This window comes from Martes martes (genome assembly GCF_963455335.1).
Source record: "Martes martes genome assembly, chromosome: 3".
Lineage (NCBI taxonomy): Eukaryota > Metazoa > Chordata > Mammalia > Carnivora > Mustelidae > Martes > Martes martes.
Genome location: NC_137890.1, coordinates 160936691 through 160961884, shown reverse-complemented (window position 1 = coordinate 160961884; position 25194 = coordinate 160936691). Strand labels below are relative to the sequence as shown.

The 25194-nt window shown below is 40.2% G+C and overlaps 1 protein-coding gene across 4 annotated transcripts in view; it reads left to right on the top strand.

The window, feature by feature from the left end:
• The first annotated feature begins 602 nt into the window (after positions 1-602).
• Positions 603-25194, top strand: part of RHBDD1 (rhomboid domain containing 1) — a 124922-nt gene continuing 100330 nt past the window's right edge. The window contains exons 1-2 of one of the 4 annotated variants that reach the window (XM_080799137.1): positions 603-746; positions 24533-25040. In XM_080799137.1, coding sequence (XP_080655263.1) covers positions 24608-25040 — 433 coding nt within the window. In that variant the 5' untranslated portion in view covers positions 603-746; positions 24533-24607. Of the gene's footprint in view, positions 930-24532; positions 25041-25194 lie in introns of all 4 variants that reach the window. The other 3 variants (XM_080799139.1, XM_080799140.1, XM_080799138.1) reach the window with 3 other exon arrangements.

Sequence of the window (25194 nt, the reverse complement as noted above, 5' to 3'; positions counted from 1 at the left end):
AATAGCATCAAAGGATACTTCCATTGAAATACTTGACACCGAAGCCTTTAAATGGGCCAACAGACTAATAAACACCAGCTCCAACCTAAGCTTTGGGGAGTGAGCAGCTTGTTTGGGTGGCTGACTTTCTAAACGTGGGCTCCACTCTCCCACTGTCTGCTGCTAACCCACGAAGGTGGGAGTTTCTGTGTTCCCCACAGTAATTCATAACCAGTGTCCAACTCCTCCACGCAGCAAGCAGCAGGACCCTGACGGCAGGGGTGGGCCAGCTCCTCAGCAGCCACAGGGGCCCACTAGCCGCGTGTCGCCATGTCCGGTCCCTCGAAAGCAGGTCGCTCCTTTGCTTCGTGTGTGAGTAAGCGACCACCAGTCATTTATGGCAGGAAGGAATTTTATCCGTGTCACTCGGAGCCAGCGGTTAGAGCCGGTGCTCTGTGATGAACCTTCTCCCGCGGAGACCTCGTAACCTGCCGGGGGTAACCGCCACTGCACGCGGTGTGCACGCCCACCCCGCGGGGCAAAAAGGGCGCGGGAGCGGCACTGAGCATGCGCGACGGGAGGCTGGCCCTCTCACTTTACGTCCTCCTCCCACCCCCGCTGCTGGAGCCGCGTTGCGAGGTCGCCCACGCTCTCTTCTCCCCGCCCCGCAGGCCCCGGGGACGGGGAGCATTCGGTATCTGGCGCCCGTGCGTGATGACGCACATGCGCACGAAGACGTGGGGACGCAGGCGGGGGCCGTAGAGAGCGTGAGTTTCCGAGTCTGTTTGGCACCCCTCGCGTCGTCTGCTGTGCCGGGTGCCTCTCGCCCTTTTTCCTGGGCCGCGGCGCCGGGCGGTGAGGGGGTGCGGGGCGCCAGTCCGCACTTCCCGGGGGCCGGGTTGGTGGCGCGCTTCCGTATCCTGGGCACCCTGGTCAAGTCTGGGAGCCGGGTGGGTGCTTCGCGCAGCGAGTCGACCAGGGGGTCGCATCGTCTGCACCCCGGTCTCCTCTTGGGGCCGACCGCGCCGGGAACGACGTGCTCAGAGATGGGGTTGGCTCTGTGGGAGTTTTAAAAAGATTCCTTGCGAAGGCAGGAAGTTGAAAGTGAAGTTGCATCAGCAACAACTTGCAGTTTCGGGTGTTGGAAGAGTAGCTTTTTTTTCTCCAACAGTGTGTGTGGCAAACACAATCCTAACCTAAATAGTGGTATTTCTCTTAGTCGGGGGTAGGAAATCCGCCTGTGGATTTAACCCTTTTTCTAGTCAAATCCTGTCCAAAAACGGATCACAAGCTTCATTTTTCCAAACTGCCCATAACTTTCGAAGACTCAGGATTGCTATTAGAAGGAATTACTGCAGTGTCATGATTTGGTCACCGAGTTGTGTAGCTATTTTTTGCAGGACGCTCAGTGACAGCTGAATCTTGCTGCTTTTAGTTCTTTGCAATTGCTTCTTAAAAGTCTAATGTCTCACATTTATGTCTTTTTTTTTTTTTTTTTTGGTCAGTTCCAGTAAACTTTTAAAGACTTCTAATTTGCTGCTCACATGGCAGCTAGGGGAAGCAAGTAATTTTACAAAGAAGAATAGCAATACACTCCTCTAATTGTCCCAGAACTACTAGCATCAGCATCACCTGGGAACTTGTTGGGATGGAAGTTTTGGGGTCTTGTCTTAGACTTACTGAATCAGAAATCTGTTTTAACAAGACTTGCAGTAATCCAATGCATGTGGGTTCTAATGTGAATTATTGCTGTCATGATAAAGAGGAGAAGTAAAAGAATGGAATGTGAAACCAGGTGAACCCTTTCCTAGGTGTAAGACCTTGGGACAATTTACTTAAAGCCTTCAAAGGGCTGTAAATATGCACTGTGAAAATGCAGGGAAAGTAAGTTTAACACTAACACACATAAATCACTTAGAGATGAGATGTTATTTAATAGCTTGTTAGAACTGCATAAAATTAACTACTTGGATTGTGCTGGAAGGATTTTCATGGTGTTCAGTGTGAGCTGAAGTGCCTGAATATCATGACAGTGGCTTGGAGGGCATTTGTTTATTTCTGGATTCTAGTTATAGTCTATATAGTCGAGATTGTTGGATGCCAAGATATTCTGTTGAAAGTTACAGCAGTATGTGCCAATACCAGTACTATTGAGGCTGTAGGGTTTTTTTTTTCTTCACAGTTTGTTTTTAAAGTAGACCCCATGCCTAGTGTGATATTGAACTCACCACCAGAAGATCAAGAGTCGCGGGCTCTACGGACTGAGCCAGCCAGGCCCCCTGGAACTGTAGTATTTTTAAGAATGGCATGAGTATTGCATTAAAGCATAGTTTTAATTCTTTGGCCTTTTGGTCTTTTCAGTTTAATTATACCTTCTGTTCTAGAACTTGGTAAAGAAGTTGGGTGGATAAGCAAAGATAAGCCTTAGCCATATTGCTAAGGCGTGTTTATGACTTGAGTGCAGAAGCCCAGGATGAAGATGTTTCTGTCCTTATCTTCCTTTCCCATGCATCATGTAGGTCCAGGAAGTAGAGGAGGCCTCATCACAGCTACTCCCTATACCCCTGTTTTCTGGAAGCATCACAGAAACTAAATTAGCTGTGCCCTTTACCTACTGTTTTTTTTTCAGATTGTCAGTTGCAGTGTTTACTTAAAACCTTTCCCTTCCCTTTTCAGGGGGCCATTGTTGGGGGGAAAAGAGAAATATTTAGGATTTGAAGCAGTTGCCCTAAAACCTAGACTCATTCAAGTTTGAGAAGGGTCAGTGCCACACCATGGCCTATACAACATGTCACTTTAATTAGAGCATACAGCTCCTGAGCCATACCATGGCTCTTAGATACTGTGGGTGAGAGTTTGCAGATAAACATGAGTACTTTGGATAGCTGCTTCTGTAAATAATTCTGTTAATACTACCACTAAATTAACACTGTCCCATCATGAAATATTCATTTTTCAAAGGTCCTAAATAATGTTCTTGTTCTCTATGGAAAATGGGCAGATCTATAACAGTGGTTTTGGTCAGACTTTGTTTTGAACTCTGCTTCTACTACTTATTGAGTTCGTTAGACAAATTTACATCCTGTCAGTCTTAATTCTCTCTTTTGTAAGGTAGGAGTCATGGTGTGTGCTTACCTCAGGACATGAATTAAGTGAAATAAATTGCAAAGCATGTCTACCGTGTGAAGGCAGAGAAACCCAATAAATGCTACAGTTGCACAGGTGGGAAAGATAGTTATCACTCCAAATCTTAACCTTACCTCATTCATTTCCTATTTTTATAAATGAGGTAATTTTGTTATTACCTAACTGCACTGCTTTTCTTTTTAAATGTTAAAGTTCCGAAGAGTCAAAGCTTTCATGTTATTGTGAGTGAGAGAAAGAAAACACATGGAAAAAATTAAAACTCGAAAAGCTGGTAGAAAAACACTATCTTCAGTTTTATCACCATAACAGAGCAAATTCTGTGAAATTGTTTTGGGTGTTTATCCGAAGGTCAAGGTCAGGGGCTGATTAATATTTAAGTATTCTTCAGTTAGTTAAGCAGGACAGTTCACTACAGAGGGGACACTATGTTCCAGGACGTGAAAATATGCACTGTGCGTTATCTTCCATTTTTTAAAAAAATAAACTTATGTGTTTTTATGTGTATATAATATATAGGAGCATGGAAAATACTTGAGTCATACCAGCTCATAATTTTGTTTACTTGGCAATGTATTATAATATGGAGAAGGGGGTAAATAATCTGTACATTTATGTAAAATTACATCAGTGCATGTGTACATGAACTTTTTTTTTTCTTTAGATTTATTTTTTTTATTTTAGAGAGAAAGCATGAGCAGGAGAAGAAGAGAGAATCTCAAGCAGTCTTCATGCTGGGTGTGGAGCCTGATGCTGGGCTCAGTCTTACGACCCTGAGATCACAACCTGAGTTAAAACCGAGAGTCGGATGCTTAACCAACTATGCCACCCAGACTCCCCTAAACATTCTTATTTATGTATTTTTAAGATTTTATTTATTTGAGAGAGAAAGCATGAACGAGTGGGGAGAGGGGCAGAAGGAGAGGGAGAGAGAATCCAAGAGACTCCATGCTTAGCCCTGACACACAGGGCTGGATTTTATAATCATGAGATCATGACCTGAACAGAAATCAAGAGTCAGATACTTAACTCACTGAGCCACCCAGGCGCCCCCTAAACATTCTTTCAAAATAAAACAAAACCAAACAGAACATCTAAAAGATAAAAAAAAAAAAAAGTCATTTAAAAGAGAGAAATGATGCTTTAAGGAGATGGATTTCCTTTTATGCTTCAGTTCTAGTCACATAAGCAGTGGTCCTTAGATTTTTTATTTATTTATTTATTTTTTAGCAGCGAACCTCCTCTTTAGCAGAATCTAAAGCTCAGGAGATGAGAAGCCTCAAGAGAGATTGATGGGTACAGTTCTGCTCGCTGGTGCTCATCTTGAACTTTTTGCAGTGATACTCCAAGGCCTGTCCCCAGAACGCTGGCGTTTAGGGCACTGGGTGTGAAACTCTTCATCTGTGGGATAGAAACGATCAAGAGACAGTTGTATCTAAAAAGTCATGGCATTAAGAATTATTGTGAGTGGGATTCACAAACTTGTTGTGAAAACAATTCCCAGGATTTTCAGCAATGTCAAATGTATGTATAACTTTGGTTGTTTAAAACAACAAAAAAAATCCAGTCTTCATTATGACCCATCTTTTACAAAAAAATAGGAGTTCTTGCATGTTTTTAGAGAAATCATCTCAGGATTTTTGTTTTTTGGTTTTTGTTGTTGTTGTTGTTTTTTCTTGATCCCACTAAGCCGTGACAGCTGTATCACCGTTAAAGTTATTTAATATTTTAACTGGCTGTTGTTTAGCATTACAGATGACTCATGGAAAAAGAAACAAGAAGTCAGTGGAAATATATTACTTGTGTTTACCGTTCCTCTGTTTTTTGTTGTATGAAAGCAGCTGGTTTGCAATTTGTATGGTAAAGGGTTTTTCTTAAAGAGTTAATTTTTAGTTAATAGTGAGCTTTCATAAGAAACAATCTCAAATGCTAACTATTTGTAAGATTGTTATTAATAGGGGTGGTAGTAATATCACATTGTCTTTTTTCACACATTAAGGAGGGTTTCCTGGTGACAGCTGGAGTGTGGGGGAGGGGGAGTCACTTTCAATCAGCCAGCTGCTCTGTGCAACATCATGATGGCGATATTTCAAAGCCTGTGGGATAATTTTGGCTGTATTCAGAAAAGAAAATGTGTCAAATTTCTGGGAAGCAAGAGATAGAGTACAAGAGCCGTGTAAGAGCCCTTTGGGATCTAGATAATAGTCAACTAACAATGTGTGCATTCAGGTTTGCGTGTTGGTGTTATTTTACCATCTAGTTTCTTGGACATTGTTACATGAACATCATAATTATGAAGCAATAAAGTCCAGTTCCATGGGGGAAAAGGCTCATTACTTTATGGAGAGGAAGGGAGATTGGAAAACAAACTTTTGGAGTGTGCTACGTGCTTTCTCATAATATGCTATTTCATTTATTCTTCACAATGACTCCAGTAAGTAAGTGGAATTTTTCTCATCTATGAACAAAGAAGCAGAAGCTCAGCAGGATTGATTATATGATTTGCCCAAGGCCCCATTCTAGTAAACAATGGCATCCATATTTGACCCCAAATCTGGCTTCAGCTCCAGGAATGTTCTCATTATACCAACAGCTGTTTCCGCATGGTGTAAACTTGCTTATGCATTTTTAATCCAAAGTCACTATATCAGGATAGTTATGAATGAAATTTTTATACATACTACAATGACTTCAGCCTTATATAAATAAAATATAGGGTGTGTGTGTATGTGTGTGTGTAGGTCTGTGTGTGTTGGCAGATACTTCTAATTTGGGATTTCTTTTTTTCTTGAGGGATTCTCTTGGGCAACACTGAAAGAAACTTTGCTACATTTTTTAATGTTGCAAATCCCAGCAATTTGCAATCATGTGGTTATAATGAATCAGTTTGATTCTAAGTTGGAGCCATGTAGGAACAAATATTGTGCATACTGCCTACATAGTCCTTTCCTTACTACCAAAGTATTTAAGATTTACTTGTTTCTTTCAAGGTATGTTAATTTTGTATTACTAAGGGACCTTCAGCTTTCCAGATTTTTAGCTTATAGCTATTATGTCCACCAAGTGATGACTTAAATCCTTTTATTTTTGTGAGATAACTCTCCTACTTTTGATTATGAGTTTCATGGATCATTTCATCTCCCTCTGCATTGCCCACAGGGTAATGCCTGCCCAGTCTTATTTCTTTACTCCACAACCCATATAAAACCTTTAAACTTATTTCTGCTATTGTGTAAACGTTCTGTGCAACTTTATATGCATTCCTGTTTTCATTATCACAGCATAATACCTCTGTTTGTATTTCTGCTCTCTTGGCTGTGGTTGCCTGAAAGGACAGTACCTCTCCCTTCATAGGCATTCAGATATTTCTTAAATGGAAGAATGTAGACAGTGACATATAAAATTATCTGCTTAATGCTTTTACTGCTATAATTTCACATTCATTGGTTTTCTTCTCCGGGCTCATAATTAGAAAAGTGTGATAAATTACAGGATGGTGGAACAAGGGGGTAAACCCACAGAAAAGCATGCAGGGTAATTCCATGATCTTTCCTAAAGGCTATCAGGTTGAAGAAACCTCTTATTCAATTTCTTCCTTCTTTCCTTTCCTTTTTTTTTTTTTTTTTTTTTTTTGGTAGGTGAGTCTAAGTGATTCATTGTCTCAAAGTTCTAGTCAGAAGTGTTCACCAAGTGATAACATTTTATTAAATGTGGAGAGTAATCTTATTTTCAATGAAGAACAACTGCAAGGAGTGGGTTTTGAAAATCAGTAATTAGATTTTTTTTTTAAATCAATCTTATATAAATGAAAGACAAATTTTAGATGATTTATTTTTCCTTTTGTGATTACATTTTTCATCCAATGTCCAAGTTTAGAAACTTAGTTTATGCCTTTAGGAGGACTTTGCCTTATTTATGGAGAAGTTGGCTCTCGTACTCCCATCCTTAGCTGGGCACACTCCTCTTTCTCTAGTGATAGCATGACTATAGTAGATCTTTGCCGCCACTTACGTACACATCATGTTTTGGTTCTCTTATGGGCTAGAGTGCTGTACCAGGAGACAATGAGAGTTAGTAATGCTTGAAATAGACTAGGATCTGCTTGCCAGCCATTGGCAAATGTAGTGTTTTGTGTAGTGTTTTGCAAACAAAAGAAAGTAAGTTAACCGTGGTATCCAGATAGCTTATTCAAGAACAAGAGATTTATTGAAAGTCTATGGGTAAGCCCAGAGAATTGACAGAAAACAACCAACTAAGCCTTGGTAAAGGATAATAGCTAAGTGAGCTCTCAAGGGTTGGGTAGACTTGGTGGACTTGTACAGTACTTTAAAGCTCTGTCAGCTCCAGATGTTGTTGGTCTTAGTGTCTCTGCACAAGTTTTAGATCCCAGGGGGAGAGTTATGCTAACCTCTGGTCATTATCACCCTTCAGTTAGTGTGCGAAAGGGCATCTTTGATTGTTGGTCCCCACTAGGACCATATCCAGTGAGGGTTGGAGGCAGCTTCCTATTCCTGCAAGAATGAGGTATTGTTGCTGCTGGACAGGCCAAACTCCAAGCTTCCCCACCACCTAGTGATGAGTGGACATCCTGTGTACCTTGTGGGAACACATAGCATCTCTGAAGTCAGCCATGCTCTTCTCCCTCTTGACTACTTCTTGTGCTAGGAGGATTTCAGGCACATAAATAATTCACTAACAGTTCTTACACAGAGATTAAGGGGGGGAATGGCTATCAGTTTTTTTCATTGACTTTAGGCAGATAAAGAAATCTGGCATGGAGCAAAGGTGAGCATGGAGTTACTTGAATCCTCCTGAAGGGAGTGATGGTGGATGCTGCTGGCATTCCTGCTCCGCATGTGTCTCCTGGTTAAGGACCTATGACTGAAGGGCTGTCAGTCTAAGAACTTTAATGAGCCCTCATTTCACTAAGACGTGTAGTCTGTTAGAGAAGGAACCAGCTTATGATTGATATTGGAAATCATAAGTGCTGATGGATCAGAATTGGAGTTGGCACTAATTCACCTTACCATGGAGCAGAAGTCAAGATTATATACAAAAATCCAGTAGTTTCATTTTTCATGTATAAAGATAATCTAATTATTTCTGTGAAGACTGTAACACTTTAAAACGGTGGAAAAAATAAAATTTTTGTCATCTGACATAATGAGATTTTTAATCCTAAAATGGAGGCTCATTAAATTCTCAAATTATCAGATAATGTTGACAGAAAATCTGGTTTGAGACTTTATTATAAAATTTATTTTAATTAAATAATGACTTTGCTTTTGTGTACCTTCCACATACACCATATTGTTTTTTAAATGTGTGTGTATTTGAATCATATGATGTAGTTTAAAAATAATGGATCACAGAAAGCCCAGAAAAATGATAATTGGTTACTGAGTTGTAAAAATACTTTAAAGCTATTTAAAATCTTTAATCTTAGGTCTTATTTTGATTTATTTGTTTACATGGATTAAAGACACTATTATTTCCTAACTTATGATTTTATCTACTTAATCTCATTTAATCCTTGCAAAACCAAACAAGCCTGCCTCATGTCCTTTTACAGGTGAGAAACTAGCCGTCAAACAAATTTTCCAAGGCATATTGTAGAATTCTTAGCAAAGACTATGCCCTTAACTACTGTCCTATACTACATACGTTAATATTGCTGGGCCCATATATCTTTGACAAAAAAAAAAAACAAAAAACCATTAGGACAGTTCTCTTCCCAAAAGCCTGTTTACCCCATTTCCTGACAACCTCTGTATGTTCAGAAATTGTTCAGATGTGTTGTATTAGGCGTCACCTTATGCTTGTTTTTGCTGTGAGTGCTCTTACCTTGAAGCAGCATGCCTTGTGAAGCCTTTCATCCGTTGTGTCTTAGAGTAGCCTGACAGCCTTTCATGTTGAATTCAGCAAGATTGCTTTTCATTTAACAAAGCTGAATGTTGCTTTCTAGGTGAAAAATAATTAAGTGGTTTTAAAAGATGTATTTGATTAACTGGAAGCTGGTCTGTGTAAATTAATTATAACTGTAATGATGTCAGAGCCTTGTCTTTTGTTATTAACCAGGTGATTGACCAGAAGTTTGGAAGTTTATTGTAACTGACAGTTAGTGGTTTGACCTTGTATGCTGTCTAGAAGTGAAACATGCACAATGCATGTAAATGCAGTTTTTTCAGTGAACTGCATGTATTGTCAGAGCATCTGATCTTGAGTTCTTAGTTTTACTCTTCCCTTCTTTCCTGAAATTAGTACACTTGAACTGTATATTATACTGATTTCTCTTATGAAAAGCATCTGGCCAAACACAAATGTGGTCTATGTCCTTGAGTAGTTATAATCAGAGGTAAACATTGACACATTAAGGACACGTGGTCAAGTAAACAACTGCCCAAATTAAAGGAATGTTGATTTTAAATTTCACACAAAGGAAGGTAAAACAACTTTTGGTAGAGAAGACATCAAGGTAAAGAAGACATCAAGGGCATATTTGATAGATTGAGAGAGAGAGTTTGTTCCCTCTTAACTCTAATTTATCTGGGAAAGGTCAGGGCACGTGGTATTCTAAATCTTTGAGTGATGGGAGCCTCTAACTTTGGTGAGTTTGGTTAAAAGATAGGATTGTAGGAGTGAAACATGGAGTGAAGTGTGGTAATAGTGACTGACGATCCGCAGTTCTTAAGTTAGCTGCCCTGCCTCCCATACACTTTCCACTGGTGCTATAGTCAGCTCTGCTAGGATGGGACATGGGCATTCCTGAAATCATCATGCTGTGCAAAATCATGCAGTAAAACCACAGAGCCTATGGTGCAGATGGTGGCAGGAGCAAAACACTCACAAAACTTTGTCGGTGGTACATTGAAAAAAAAAAGTAACCTAACAAAATGGTAGCGCAGTTACACATGTTAAGTGGTTAAGAAACACAGAAATACTACAATAAATAATGGCACGTTCCTTTCCGAAAATCCTGAACTGTGCCAGTGAAAGTGGTTGTTGGAGGGTTGCAACTTGTGAATTATTGTCAAGTGGTAGAATAAGGATTATCTGGAATTGGGAGGCAAGTTATAACTGCAGGTGTGAATGGGTGTAACTCCTAAAATACTCTCCGAACTTCAGTAGCTGGTAGATGTTTAAGGTTTGTGAATGTGTGCATTTGGTGAATTTCTTTGTAGCCTGCTTCAGCGGGGTGCAGTTTCCTGCTTTCACCTAATGCTTTTTGCAGATGAAATTGCACATAATCAAATGGGAAATTTGCATTATGCTCCAGTTGTTCCCTGATATATTAATTGCATTTGAACAAATTTGCTTGTTACGAAACAAGCACTATAGCAGAACTGACCCGACTAATTAACTTACACTTCTCTAATAATACAGTTCAAACATTTATGCAAACAGCATATGCATGCTGTTTCCTTTCTTAGAAATATCTTTCCTTCTTTTGTCTTTTGAAGCCTGGTGCAGGTGAGGAAGCTTCATTAAGGTAGCCTCTGAATTGGATTGACTTAACATTTCTATAATTGGCACATATTTGTACATTATTTGCCTATTTCCAAAAAGTGTTCACTTTAGAAATGACACAGGACACAAGTAAAGGGGGGGGGGAGATAAACAACCAAATGGCTAAGTGGTTCTTAGCAGAAGAAAGCATTTCCATTTATTAGGAGAAATTAAGTTTTTTCTAGCTCTGATGGTATTTTGCCCAAGGAATAGTAAGTTTGATTGCATAATATGAAGATGATTCCTATGTGGCAGTCCCTTGGGTGTGATCAGTGTCAAGTCTCAAATAGTATGAAGGTGCATTTTTATGAGTCATTCTTCAAAGGCAAAGTGACATGTTGTGACCAGGCAGCTTTTGGAGACTTGGTAAAATACAGGGCTAAAAGTTGGGATAGTGATCCTTTTTTCCAGCAATTCTTAAAAGGTAGAAAAGATATTTTTGCCTCTATGTGACTTCATCCTCAGATTAAACCTCACTTTGTAGGACAGGACTGGGGGTGGGGGTGTGTGAAAGAATGCCAAGCAGGGTGCACTTCACTTTCCCACCCCCCACCCAGACCCATACTTTCTGGTGTCCTTCCCAGCAAGGTGCTTGGCCCTGGTGGGAGAAAGTCAGAGGAGGCATGGAGGCTTTTGTTCCTCAGCATCTCTGTTTGTATAGTGTATATATTCCAGAATGAGAAAAACAATGACATTCTTATTATTGTTACTTTTTTGTTTTTGACTTGATTCTTAAATTGATTTTTTGTTGTTTCCATTGGCTATGACTATGATAATTAACCAAAAGAAGTGGGGTGTTTGAATGTTACTTTGTACTACTCTCTTAAATATAGATCTACAGATTGACTTGTATCAAGAAGACAATTAGATTTGAAACAGTAAAAGTTTTCTGTAGTAAGATTTTCTATATTTGAAATATTTTCAAAATACATATACATTTTGACATGTTTAGTGGAAGTCACCGACTGCCCTTTCTTGGGAAAGACTATTACTCTTCAGACTGAGGTTAGGTCCTTCCTAATTTTTTTGGTGGTTAAAGTATCATATGTGTTATTAAGAGATAGTGGGGTGACTTTCTGTTTCAGCTCTGACATGTGTAGAGCTTAGAAGTTGTCACCCTGGTCCTCACAACAGATAAATGCTGAACAGTCTGAAAATCAAGACTTCTTAGATCCATCAAAGAACTGAGATCCATATAAGGCAAACTCACTCTGCAATCTGAAGAGGCTCATATCAAGACTCATAGCCAAATTTGTGTAGGAGAGGAAGATTTTCCATACCCTTTTATGCTCCTAGGTTCTCCAGTTGGAGCCCTGTGAACCTGACTGACAAAAGACAGATCAACGAGAAAAACAACTTTATTAGTGTTTGGGAGTACACAGAGATGAATAACTCAAAGGGATGGTTAGAACTTGGGCTTATATAGCATTTTAACAAAAGAATAGTACATTTCTGGAGAAATAACAAGACTAAAAGGACTTTGAGTTTCTATGGGAAGCAGATATATGGGGGAACTAATGGAAGATACAAACTAGTTAGTAAAGTTTGTTGCGTAGATTCCACTGATGCGACATCAAAGGTTGTCCCTAGTGATTAACCTTGTCCATCCTGGTAGCTAAGGAGGAGAACATTTATAAATTCATGTCCTGCTGTTAGGTAAACAGGGGAGAGCAAGGACCTTTACTTATATCTGCTTCTTCCCAATTGCCTTCAACTCAGAAAAAAATGTTTATGCCAAGTGGTATATATTGGTGGCATATTCTGCTACCCTGCGATTAGCTTACCTGGAAATGAGTCCACTGAAGGTAGTAACTAATAGGACCATTTCAATGGTAATTTAAGTTATTTTCTGGAGCCAAACTGTAGACTACCTTAAAAACTCTCAACTTTTCTGCAGAGACAAACCTGACTCACAACTTCATTTGAAGAACAGAGACTCTAGAGCCAGATTTTATTGTGGTTAAAATTTCTACCCATCTATAAAATGGGGAAATAATAATACCTGTTTAGTAAAGTTTAGAGGACTGAATGGGATGTGTGAAATAATGGAACAATTTAGTAATGAGTTTGGTATTTTTTTCCAAAGGAAAACAATCCATGGATTTGGGGGCAGGGGATAGAGTACCCAACAAACAGTGAATCACTCTCTCCTGAGGATTTTGGGCAAGGGCAAATGGTATATAGGGTATTAGAGGAGGCATTGTGGAAACAGGTATGGTTGGCTAGAGGGTGTGGGATTTCCTTATGAGGCTGGCAGGTCCTGTTTTCTAGAGTAAGATGAGCTAGCTAAAACCAGAGATGGAAGTTTGGTGGTGTAAGTGTTTAGATTTCCTTGACAGTGAGGCCTTTCTTGTAAGTACAGACTGACTACAGTTTAGGTTGGTGATGTGGGCCGGGCCATTGGCATGGCCTCCATCTGTTGGTCCAGATCTGCACATTAACTTTATCAGATAATAGCACCCATGTAAGGTTTGAGAGCAGTACTACCAAAGATGAACTAGTAATATGTGTGTGTAATTGTAGCCAGTGATTTGACTTTTCTTTTAGACCTGTATTTTAGAAAAACTATCAATCAGTAGAAAATGAGTATTTCTGTTTGTCATTAAGACAATAGCTAAGATTTAATGAGTGTTTACTGTGTGCTGGGCATTATTTTAAGCACTTTGGTGTTTTCAGTCATTTAATCTTTACAAAAATCTTAGGATCATGTTTAGCTATTGTAATTACTACCCTGTTTTGTGTAGCGGGGAGCTGAGGCTTACTTGAGGTGACTTGCATAAATTTGCACAATACTTAATGCTAAAACTGGTCTGTGGGACCAATTTGTACTCTGGAGCATGTGCTCTCGAACCCCAAGACACACAGAACATGCAGTTTAGAAGATATGACAATAGGGTCTGGTGACATCCTGTTGACAATGGTAGGTCATCCATTCAGAGAGCAGTGTGGGACATTAGTGTCGTGGTCAGAGAGCCTGTCAGTGAGGAGCCTGGACAAGAGCTGGGCTCTACAACTGAGGAGGAATTGAATGGATTGGGAGGAATGGGGGGCAATGTGTCCTGGGTTAGGGAGTGATGCTAACAGGGCCCTGCCCACATCCCCTTCATGCATTCTGATGGACTTCTAGCCTCCAAGACTTGCAGTTCTTTGCCTGAGTGTTTTCTTTGGCCCCTGTCACTTGCTTTGCCTGCTGTGGCAAGCCACAAGTAACAAGGAGTTAAGGCAGACCCTCAGCCCTGTGGGCGATAGCACTGAGGCATACCTATACTAGCTCCGGGATTTCCCAGTGAGATTAAGCCCCAGCACCCATCATGATGGCTTGCTTAATCATGCACACAGTTTTGGCTGTTTGCTTTCCTTATTTTGCTTTCCCATTCCGCTACTAGTCAGTTGCCTCCTAAATAAATTCCATAAATCCTAAGTGTGTCACCTCCAAAATAAATTACTTGCATAGAGACCTTTGTCTCGGTGTCTGCTTCTCAGCGAAGCCCAAACAATGTATAATAATACCAAAACAAATTGCTATAATCATCAAGAGTGTGCTAATTAAATCCTCATACCAACCACTTTTACAGATGGGGAAACCAAGGCTTGGATTGATTAGATAATTTGCTCAAGGTAACTAATGCAGCTAATAAACAGAACAGCTGGGTCATCTGATCCAAGGTGGCCATTGTAACCACTGCTTTTGCTGAGCAAAGACCTGGAGACAAGCATGACCTGATCGGGAAAGTGGGCAAAGAAGAGTAATAGAAAATAAGGTCAAGTACTCAGTGTTCTAAGCTTAGTAATTACAGTGGCCTCAGGGGAGGGTCTCTTGTTCTGCCATTACAAAGCTGCACAAATGGTTCTTCCCATTAATGGTTGCTTGGGTTGGATTTATGAAATCAGAAGGCCCCCAGCTTATCTAGACTTTGCATGCTGGTGATTTTCCCAGAGTTAGGGAAGTGCAGGGAGGGAACAAGGCCTGACTGCCCTTCTCAGGGGCCACCATCCTGGTCTTGCACATGGATGTGTGCAATGCTAGGCAGGTTATAGCAGAGGGGACCTTTACACTGCCCCCCCTTTCCTGATGACCTAATTCCCGCAAAATCCAAGGCAAGGTAACTTAAGACGTCCTGTGTCTGTGTATGATTTTCTGAATAGCCCTCCCCGATTCCAGTGAAATTGTTTGAAAGCCCTCAGCAAATGGGCAATGGTAATGGAGAAGTATCTGTGTGCATGGAAGGACTCCTGCTTACTACAGAATCACCTAGTCAACTCTTCTGAGACCATGATAGAACAAAAACAGGGTAATTCTGTAGAACTATTTTGTGTTTCCCTAAATCTACATCCTTTATCACCCTGTGGGGGTGAAGCACTCTTGCCTCTCATTATGTACAGGGAATAATCAAAGCAACTTCTTTTTTCTTAAGATATATTTATTTATTGTAGAAAAGATTGAGAGCCGGGCAGAGGAAGAGGGAGTCTCAAGCAGCCTGTGCTGAGCATAGAGCCTGAAGTGGGGCTTGATTCCATGACCCTGAGACCCTGAGACCCTGACCTGAGCCAAAACCAAGAGTTAGATGCTCAATCACCTGTGCCCCCCAGGTGCCCCAGAGCAACTTCTTAACTCGATTGGAACAAGAAACAGTTGTTTGTACTGTCTTTTCCTCTGAGCCTAATAACTCTGCCTTGCCTGTGGTCGATGGTCAGTGTGTTGTTTGTTGACTGATCACATAAGTGACCTTGTTTAAAATTTAGCATCTTCCTGGCTAAGAGAAAGTTGAACTCTCTTCTGCCAGTCCGAATGGATAGATTTCTCTTTGTGTCTGCATCTATGTCTCTCTTTCTTCATCTGTATATCTCTCCTTGTTTGATGGTGTGTTTGGGGAATATAGTTCAGTCTTTGGACTAGATTCAAACTAGTTGGGTCAGCTTGACTCTACTCAGCCTGAAGGGATGGACCATTCCAGAGGTTGGTGTTATTGGACGTTCAGGACCCAAAGCGAGGAGCCAGACCTAGGCTGGGTAGAACCAGGGTAGCTGGCAGAAGCAAGGGAGAAAGTGCTATCTCACCGAGAATAGTTTCTCTGGTTCCTTTTAATCTTCTTTATGCTTTTTACCTAAAGTTTTCAAATTGCTGTGGGGATTCCCCAGAATATTGCTCAGCATGACCAAGGCTTTGTCTTTTCCTTTCACTTTGACAAAATCCCTGGTTCTTTGGAATGTACAGTGAATCTTGATTTCTCCTCCTCTGTGTAAATAAATAGGCACCCATAGCTCTTCTCTTGTTAGTGTTCTTGACACTTATTTAAAGAATTTCCTAAACCTGTAGTTCCTTTCCCGAGTCTTGCTTTTATGCGAAGCCAACTCATTGTTCCCTAAACCAGAGACTTTTCCACAGGTTTGATGACATGTGGCCCCATTATAGAGCCACAGAAGACAGTAATCTTGATTTTCTGGTTCCTAAAAGGGCTTGGCCCAGTTCTGCAGCCTCAGCCCAACTACTACTTCAAGAGTATCTCTGTGACCAAGACCACAGAGTCAGATGGGACAGTGGAGGAGGGCAGGCTCTGGTAGACAGTGAGGGCAGGACAGAGACCCAGGAACCCATCAAGATAATCCATGATCACCAATACCTTCCGCCTTGGGTAAAGCCTTTTCCCATCCTCAGTCAGCTCTTAGTGAAGTAGAAAAACTTGATTTTTGTTGTGGTAGTGTTGGTGGCTTTTTGTTTTCTTGTTTTATCTTTTACTTCCTTGGCCTCTCTGTCCTTTTAATAGTGGGGCCAGGATGGAAGCTCATGCCTTGGGTTTAACCTCGTGTGCTTTCTACTGCACCATATTCCTCCTAGGTGAAGTTGCAGGAACCTTTGCCTTAAGCACTCTGAATCTTATCATTTCCTGCATATTGTTAAGAATCCACAGGATAGAACAGATTATCAGGTCCTGACTTGACAGTTTCCTTTGGTGATTCCATTTATTGCTGTGGGCATGTATTTTTGTGGCTCAGAGTAGGTGATTATATTATTTGAAATCACTTGCCCATATTTAATTGAAACTAATCTTTCATAGCTACCACTGTAGTTGTGCCTCAGTTATTTTTGTGTGTACAAAATATATTTTATTAAAATATTTGTATGCAGTGGCTCCAGAAATTCTGATGGCTCTAAAATTTCTATATCTAAGGGTCTCAGAAGTAGAAATCTGGTTGGAAGTGGGGTGCAGGATTGGGGGCTAGTAGCTAGGGGATGCCTTGAAGGTGTGTTTGTATAGCAGGCATGTTCTTCTTAATTATATTTATGTTAATTTGGGGTATGGGGAGATGATCATGGAGATTAACCCTCTCCCCCAATAGACACTGTCTGTATATTTCTGAACTATGCAAGTCTTACCCATTTTTTTCTGAATCTTTTCTAACATAGCCTTTGCCCTCAACAACTTTACTGTTTAAGTCCCAGAATTTCTTCACATGGGTTTGTTTTCTAGGAATTTTACCTTAAGATGCTTTTTACGTCTTTTGCAGTGTTAAAAATGTAATTCTCTCCTTGTAATAATTTTTTTTAAATAGACATATTTCAGTGACCCTCATTATTGTTGAAAGCAATATCTAACTTAAAAAGTATTGCTCTGCTTTATCTCTCTTGGTGAGATCTTTTCATAAAAGGAAGCCCTTTGCTAAATGGTTAAGTCTTGAAATCTTCACACTTTTAATCACTTTTCCCTCATTACTACTTAAATTAGTTCTAATAAAATTTTACACCATGTTAATAAGGATTGAACTAAACATGAAACTTTGTTTATTCCCTTTTCATACTTTCTAAAAAGTTCCCCCAACCTTGAGATTACCCTCCAAGAAGCATTTATGTGAAAGAAAAGTAGCTGGCATTTTCAGAGTTCCTCGTGTAGTGAGTTAAGTTAAAAAAATATTGATTATGAAGCAGAACTTTGAACTATTTCTTGGCCTGCCTCTAGATCACAGTCTAGAATTTTCAAAGATTTTTATTTAACCACTTGCAGACATTTGAGGCATATAACAAATGCCTGTGGACACACAGACTTTTTAGGACAACTTCATAGGAATTCCTATTCATAGGAATAGGCGGTAGCAGCAAGGGTCACAGCAGAGAGAGAGAGATCACCAAATAAGCAGTACCGTCTGGTGGGAGGGACTGGATTTGAGTCCTAATAGTCCAGTTTATAAGCATTGCCATCTTGGCTTATCTATACAAGAAAAATGGAATTTCTTTCTCTGTCTCATTGTTTCCCACCAAAATTTCTCATGATTTCTACTAAATTGGGCCGTTGTGTTTGGAATGGGGACACTTAAAATGTAAGCTATGGGATGTGTGTGAAATTTGCTTTGGTGATCTCTGGTGGTGAGAGTGCCCCATGTGACTGTCCATCTGGAGATGGCCACTAACTAAGGACCTTGGACAGAGAAAGCTGAGGTCTGAAGTTGGAACATCCCCAGAAAGTCTCAAGGGCAGAAGCTCCACTGAGCTGCTCCTCATATGGGTAGCTCTAAAGAGATGCTTCAGCATGGGTAGCAGGACAGTCAGGTGATTCTCTTGGCAAGTGCCAGGTAGACCAGCTAGTGGGTAACATGGAACTAAGTTTGTGTTCAGACATTTGTGAGAATTATATGAAACAAATTAGACATAACTACTTTGAAAACTATAAATGTATGTGTTAGATATTAGTTATTGGGGAAGTATGTGACTATTTTTAAGACTGAATCATAGGCTGCAATGCTTGAAGTTGATCAGATGAGGAGCATAAAATTTTAATATCTGCTAACATTGGTAGAGGCTTATTATGTTGCAAGTATAGTCCTGCATGGTTGACAAATATTAACTCATCAACAACTTTGAGGCAAGTCTTACTTTATTTAGGATATATTTTATAGATGAGGGAACTTAGGCACAGACTGACTGAGTCTTTGACCAACTCATACAGTTCCGAGCAGTTGAGTCAGAATTTGAATGCGCCCATTAGGCTTCGGAGTCCATTCTATTAATTATGACACTCTTCAGTTTTATGATGATGTTGTAGAGAATGCCATCTTACGTGAGAAACAAGATGGATTGGGGGCAGGGGATAACATGATGAGATTGGATTTTCACCAAATCTAGTCAGGCATTATATAAGTGGCTTGGGGGAAGTGTGTCCAGGGATAAGTGTCTGACTTTTGGTGAGGTCTGTCACCACGTAATATATGCCCTTATTAATGATTTCTTACTTACTGAAACATTTTGTTACTTCTTATGTTGTTTTAGTGGTCTTAAATCCCCTCCACCTCAGAGGGTAAGGATTCTGCCTTCCACATGAATATTTGTTTTCATTGGGAGGGATGGTAGATGAGGGAAAAGAGGAAGGAAAAGAGGTCTTGTGTCTTAAAAACTCTATGGCTGGTAGCTTAAAGTCAACAATTTAGCTATTTGGCATTCGGGAGGTAGTCTAATGGTTATACCAAGCCAGATAAGACAATTTCTCATGTGGTTCTAATGATGAAGCATATGAGGTTGGAGAATCACTGAATGAAGGGAAGTCTCAGAAGCCCACAGAAGGCAAAAGTGCTTTCAATTCCCAGTTTCTTCTGGAAGAGACCAAGTTGTAGATATTTCTGTGAGTAGGATGTAATTACTGAGAGTGTCACAATGTTCATGACTAGATCCCCATTACCTTCTTAATATAATTTGATTCCTGTTTTCATTTTTTATTCATGAAGTCAATTTTCATTCACTTGAGTGTTTTCATTTCTTTGGATCTCTCTGCCTTTAATATGAAATAGGAAAACAGAGTCCCACTCTGATTCTTTGACCTTAACATTATTGTGGTTCATGAAGCCACTTAACAGATCCAGATGGCTAGAAGAATTTGTCATTTATGTGCAACTTGCCATTAAACAATTATGGTACTCTGACAGAGATTTCACCCAGGACCCCCAGGACCCCCCATTTACTAATCAGCTCAGGTGGTTGATGCATTCTGGTAAATTGAGCATGGGAGAGTGATGCAAAGCCATACCATTTGCTGTTATACTTAATATTTAAATATTAAGTTTTAAAGGCATAATTTACATGTTGCTCATATGATTATGTGTTACATTTAACAACCCTATATTGCCTATAAGCTATGTAAGCTTTTTGAAATGAACTCATATATTTAAAAAGAGGAAACAAATTACTTTGCAAGCATTTAGTTAATTCTTGTTTTTTGCTAAATGCAAATACATATTACACTGTACCATTTTCTTATTTTCAAAAATATTTTGGAAATGTACATTTTGTAATTGGGTTCTTTCAGGACCTAAGGAAGCTAATACCTTTTAGGAAAAGTAAAAGTATGCTAAGAAGTTTTCTTGGAAGAACAAAGAATTTTATTTTGTGCCAGATTAAAATGCTCATCTATTGGCCTTATAGTAAGAAGTAGAGAAAACAATTCTTGTGTTTGGTTTAGAAAAGCCATGAATGATAGCATTTCCTGAGAGAGGGAGTGAGAAGAAATGGTTGAGTCCAGTTCATTCCTAGAGAGAGTTCATTCCTAGAGGGAAAAAAACCCACATTGTGTTTTTGTGTATGTTTTGACCAAGTTAACATGGTATTTATGATGTGCTAATTTGTTGCCTAGCTCATGTAAATTAAGAAGCAGGGGATGCTTTTATGTTTAACATAATCTGCTATATCCATAGCATTTTTGCTTTGTTTGAAGCGGTAAAACATACTAACCCTCTGTTACTTTCACAACGATTTTACAGTATTGTCAAGTGAGCGGGCCCTAGCTTATGCCCCTGCTAGTGAGGTACACTCACTTCACTCTTAACACGTCCCATCCAGAGGGATGACAATGCTAAAATCCTGGTAGGCTAACCAGAATGATTTCTTTGTGGTTCTCTCTTTCTTTTCTGAAGCCTTCTTTCGACCTGAGCTTGTTAAACTGTTTCTTGGAGAGAGAGTGGGAGAGAGAGGGTACGAGCTTGTCTGTATGGTTTTGCAGACCTATCAGCATGTGTGCTTATATTACATTTTAAGCAAAGAAAATTTAGGCGTTTGCTCAGTGTCATTAGTTATTAGGGAAATCTAAGTCAGTACTACCTCACACCCACTCAGATGGCTAAAACGAAAAAGGCGGATCACGACAAGTAGTGTTGAGGATGTGGAGTCATTGGAATCCTCTTATACCACTAGAGAGAATACAATAGGATGCTGAAATTTGGAAAACAGTTTGGCATTTCCTGAAAGAGTTAAACAAAGAGTTACCGTATGACCCAGCAATTCTCCTCCTGGGTATATACCTAAGAGAACTGAGAATGTGTGCCTACCAAAAAAATTATACACGACTATTCCTAGCCGCATTGTTCATTCGAGTCAAGAAGCAGAAACAACCCAAATGTACCTCAACCGGTGAACTGATGAACACTGTTACTATCAGATGCCAGATTGGGGATATAGAACATTTTAACTGAAAATTGAGACATTTACCACCCTAGTAAATGATAATGATGAAGTATTTTATGCTTTGTAAGTAGAATTGAAAATCACTGTAATTAGATTTTTCCCCTTTTTATAAAACTCCTTTCTCTCCCCCTTGAGACGCATTGGTTTCCCAAGTTACAAATTCAGTTTCTTTTGTTTGTTCTAGCCACTTAGTTTTTCTTATTACGTACCTGTTTAATTTTTAATTTCTCATTAAAAGTAAATATGGCTATTTTCCCTTTGAATATTTCAAGAAGTCTTCCATTTCTCTCTGTCACGACTTTGATATAGTGCTGTCTAGTGTGTATTACTACATAATTAAAATGCCACTTTTTAATCAAATAGTTCTGGCAAAACAACCTATTAATACACTTTACATGGATCAGAGGTTTATTTCTGTAAATTTGGGATAAATGTTATGAATGCTTTTCTGGGACTAAAACGTAAATGGAATAACATGCACAGTGCTATGGGGAAGGTTGCTACAATTGCAGGAAAAATACTTAGAAGATGAACAGATTGTAGTCTTTTCAGTCAGTCTTATTTATTGTATAATGTGGATATATTAGAAAATACTTATCTTGAGTCCTTGGGCAAATAACTGGTAAGCACTGACTATATGCCAGTCATTATACTGGGCTCTAGGTAATCAGTGGTGATCAAAACAGACAAGCTGATTCTGCCCTTGGCCATTTCTGCTACACTCTGGGAGCTCTTGGGTTGGGAGCACCTTGTGATGGGGGCACCGTGACTGGGGTGCCTGGGTGGCTCAGTGGGTTAAGCCTCTGCCTTCGGCTCAGGTCATGATCTCAGGGTCCTAGGATCAAGCCCCGCATCGGGCTCTCTGCTCAGCAGGGAGCCTGCTTCCCTCTCTCCCTCTGTCTGCCTCTCTGCCTACTTGTGATATCTCTCTCTGTCAAATAAATAAATAAAATCTTTAAAAAAAATAAAATTATTTAGGGAATGTTGCAAAAAACATCACAGTAATTGGAGATTTGAAAGTAGACTTGAATGTCAACGTGAAAAATATAGACCGTTTCTCTACAATAGCCCAGGAGCTCTTCAGTTGAAATTTTGTTAAGTTCTCTAATTCCTGAGAATGCTACAGAGCTATAATAATAAGCTCATAGCAATTAAAAAAAAAAAAACTTGGATTGTGCTAATAACAGGGCTGTACACAAACACACATATACACATTAATGTGTAACTTTTTTCTTGGTCATTTCTTAGAATGCATATGGGAAGAGGATGGGGGAGTACATTTGAGCCTTGTTAGAATGCTACCTTTTGCATAAAGCTTTTTCTGCACAGGTGAGATTACCTTAGAGTATTGAAAAATGTAGCCACTGTATATTTAGCATCTGCTTCGTTCCAGATGTGTTACAATAATCCTGGAAAGGAGGTATTATGATCTCTAGTTTAAAGTGAAAAAAGTGAAGTTCAGAGAGTTTAAGTAATTTGCACTAGGTCTCAGAGCTTCTAAGTAGAACTGTACCCATTTTTGCCCCAAAGATCACGTACCTTCCAGTGTCCTGTCTGAATGAGAATCTTTGATCAGAGTAAGTCACGTATTTGGTTGGGAGCCCAGGAAGCTCCACAGATAAAAACCACTAGATGAGAACTTTTTCCAGCATCCCGGCCCTAATCTGCCTCTGGACCTATATCTGCAATTGACATTTTTCTTCTTCCTTCCTATTACAACAGACAAGGTTGTTCTCTCTAAGGACTTGATTCTTTCTGTGTATCTTTTGTATCTTTAGTTTGTCTCTTTCTTTGCTAGCTTCTTCCCATAAGGATAACCAATGCCCTCACCAAAGCAAATACCATCTGTATTGGTTAGTGATTGCTGTGTAACATACCACTCTAACTCTTGGCGAAGCTACAGTCCGATTTATTTAGCTCACTGTTCTGTGGCTCAGCAAATTAGGCTGGGTTCTGCTGGACTCACTTCTGTGACTGTGGTCAGCTGCTGGTCAGCTACTCAGCTTTGCTTCAGGGGCACAAGCTGGCCAGTGGCCAGTGCCATCAGGGTGACTGGAGTTTGTGTCTTTCCTCATCTAGCAGGCTAGCTCAGACATGTCCACTTGGTTGCTTGAGAGCATTTCCAGAAAGAGCAGAAGGCTGTCGGTCATCTCAAGGCCCACACTGAGAACTAGTGTCCTTTTGTCTGCATACTGTCAGCTGGAGCAAGTCATAAGGACAGCCCAGGTTTGGGGCGGGGGGAGGGGGGCGAGGGGGCGCAGGGTGGAGAAATACTGCTGAATTTTGCATTCTTTCTTGTTAGTAACTCCATTTTATTCTGTAAGACCACAGTACAGACTAACACACCTCAGGCTGACCTATGTATCTCAGATGTGGTCTTCTGCTGTCACTGCATTCAGAACATAGTGTGGCAATGGTTAGCTTACTTCTTAGCAGGAAATGAATTCCTTAAACACGGTGACTGTGTTTGAATCTAGGATTCGGCACATAGCAAGTGACTTTTAAAAGCAGAAATTTGGGGCACCTGGGTGGCTCAGTCGGTTGAGCATCTGCCTTTGGCCCAGGTCATGATCCCGGAGTCCTGGGATCGAGCCCTGCATCGGGTTCTCAGCTTGGTGGAGAGCCTGCTTCTCCCTCTGCCTCTGCCTGCTCCTTCTCCTGCTTTGCTCTCTCTCTGTCAAATAAAAAACAATCTTAAATGAATGAATAAATGAATGCAGAAATTTTTGTGACGATAAAGCAGCCTAGCAGTTGGTAACTGACATTATGGAGTAGAAGATAGTAAATGCTTGCATTTTAAAACCTGCCTATGGAAGTTTAAAAGCTTTGGGGCGGGGCACCTGGGTGGCTCAATGGGTTAAGCCTCTGCCTTCAGCTCAAGTTATGATCCCAGGGTCCTGGGATCAAGCCCAGCATTTGGCTCTCTGCTCAGCTGGGAGCCTGCTTCCCCCTCTCTCTCTCTGCCTACTTGTGATCTCTGTCTGTCAAATAAAAGAGAAAATCTTAAAAAAAAAAACCAAAAAACTTTGGGGCAGAATGTATTGACTATATCAAAATTAAATATTTCTTTAAAAAAATTAAGGGGGCAAAGAATCCTGTTCAGCGTTCTGAGTAGAAATCATTATTAAATATTTACACACTGTCTTTCTAGGTTTTTTACGAGGTTACAAATTTGTTTATAAGAAGGCAACTCTTTTTTTTTTTTTTTCCATGGCGTATTTGTCAGAGAAAGCATACGTATCCATTAACTGGTCCGTTGGGATTTGGGAGAAAATTTCTATTTTAGAATGTAAAATGAGGAAGGACAGCATCCTGATGTTACTCTGGAAGACACTGGAAAAAAAATGTTTCTCTCAGATGGGATGTGGGATATATACAATGTAAGCTCATCTTTAAGTGAGCATGCCTTATCGGTGTATTAAGTCTTAATTGACCGATTTTCATGTGTGTTTTATGTTTTAGGTTTGGCTGCCTGTGTATCTTTCCCAGTTCCTAAAACGTGACCGCGTTTTCGCAGCACTGGTTTGATATCCAGCTATGCAGCGGAGATCAAGGGGAATTAACGCTGGACTTATTCTGCTCCTCTCTCAAATCTTCCATGTTGGGATCAGCAATATTCCACCCGTCACCCTCGCAACTTTGGTTCTCAACATCTGGTTCTTCTTGAATCCTCTGAAACCGCTGTTCGAGTCCTGCCTTAGCGTGGAAAAGTGTTACCAGCAAAAAGACTGGCAGCGCTTACTGCTTTCTCCTCTTCATCATGCAGACGACTGGCATTTGTATTTCAACATGGCATCCATGCTCTGGAAAGGAATACATCTGGAAAGAAGACTGGGCAGTCGATGGTTTGCCTATGTCATTGTCACATTCTCCTTGCTCACTGGAGTGCTGTACCTGTTCTTGGAATTTGCTCTTGCAGAATTTTTGGATGAACCTGGCTTCAGAAGGAACTGTGCTGTAGGTTTCTCAGGTAAGGCAGACAAATTGCTAAGGGAGCATGCATGAAGATAGTAAGGGAGGTGTGACTGTTGTCATTTTATGAGGCGAGCGTCCGTATTTGGTGAGGGAACTGAATTCTGAGTGGCTAAGGATTGCTGGAGCTTGGTTTTTGGAGAGAAGGATGA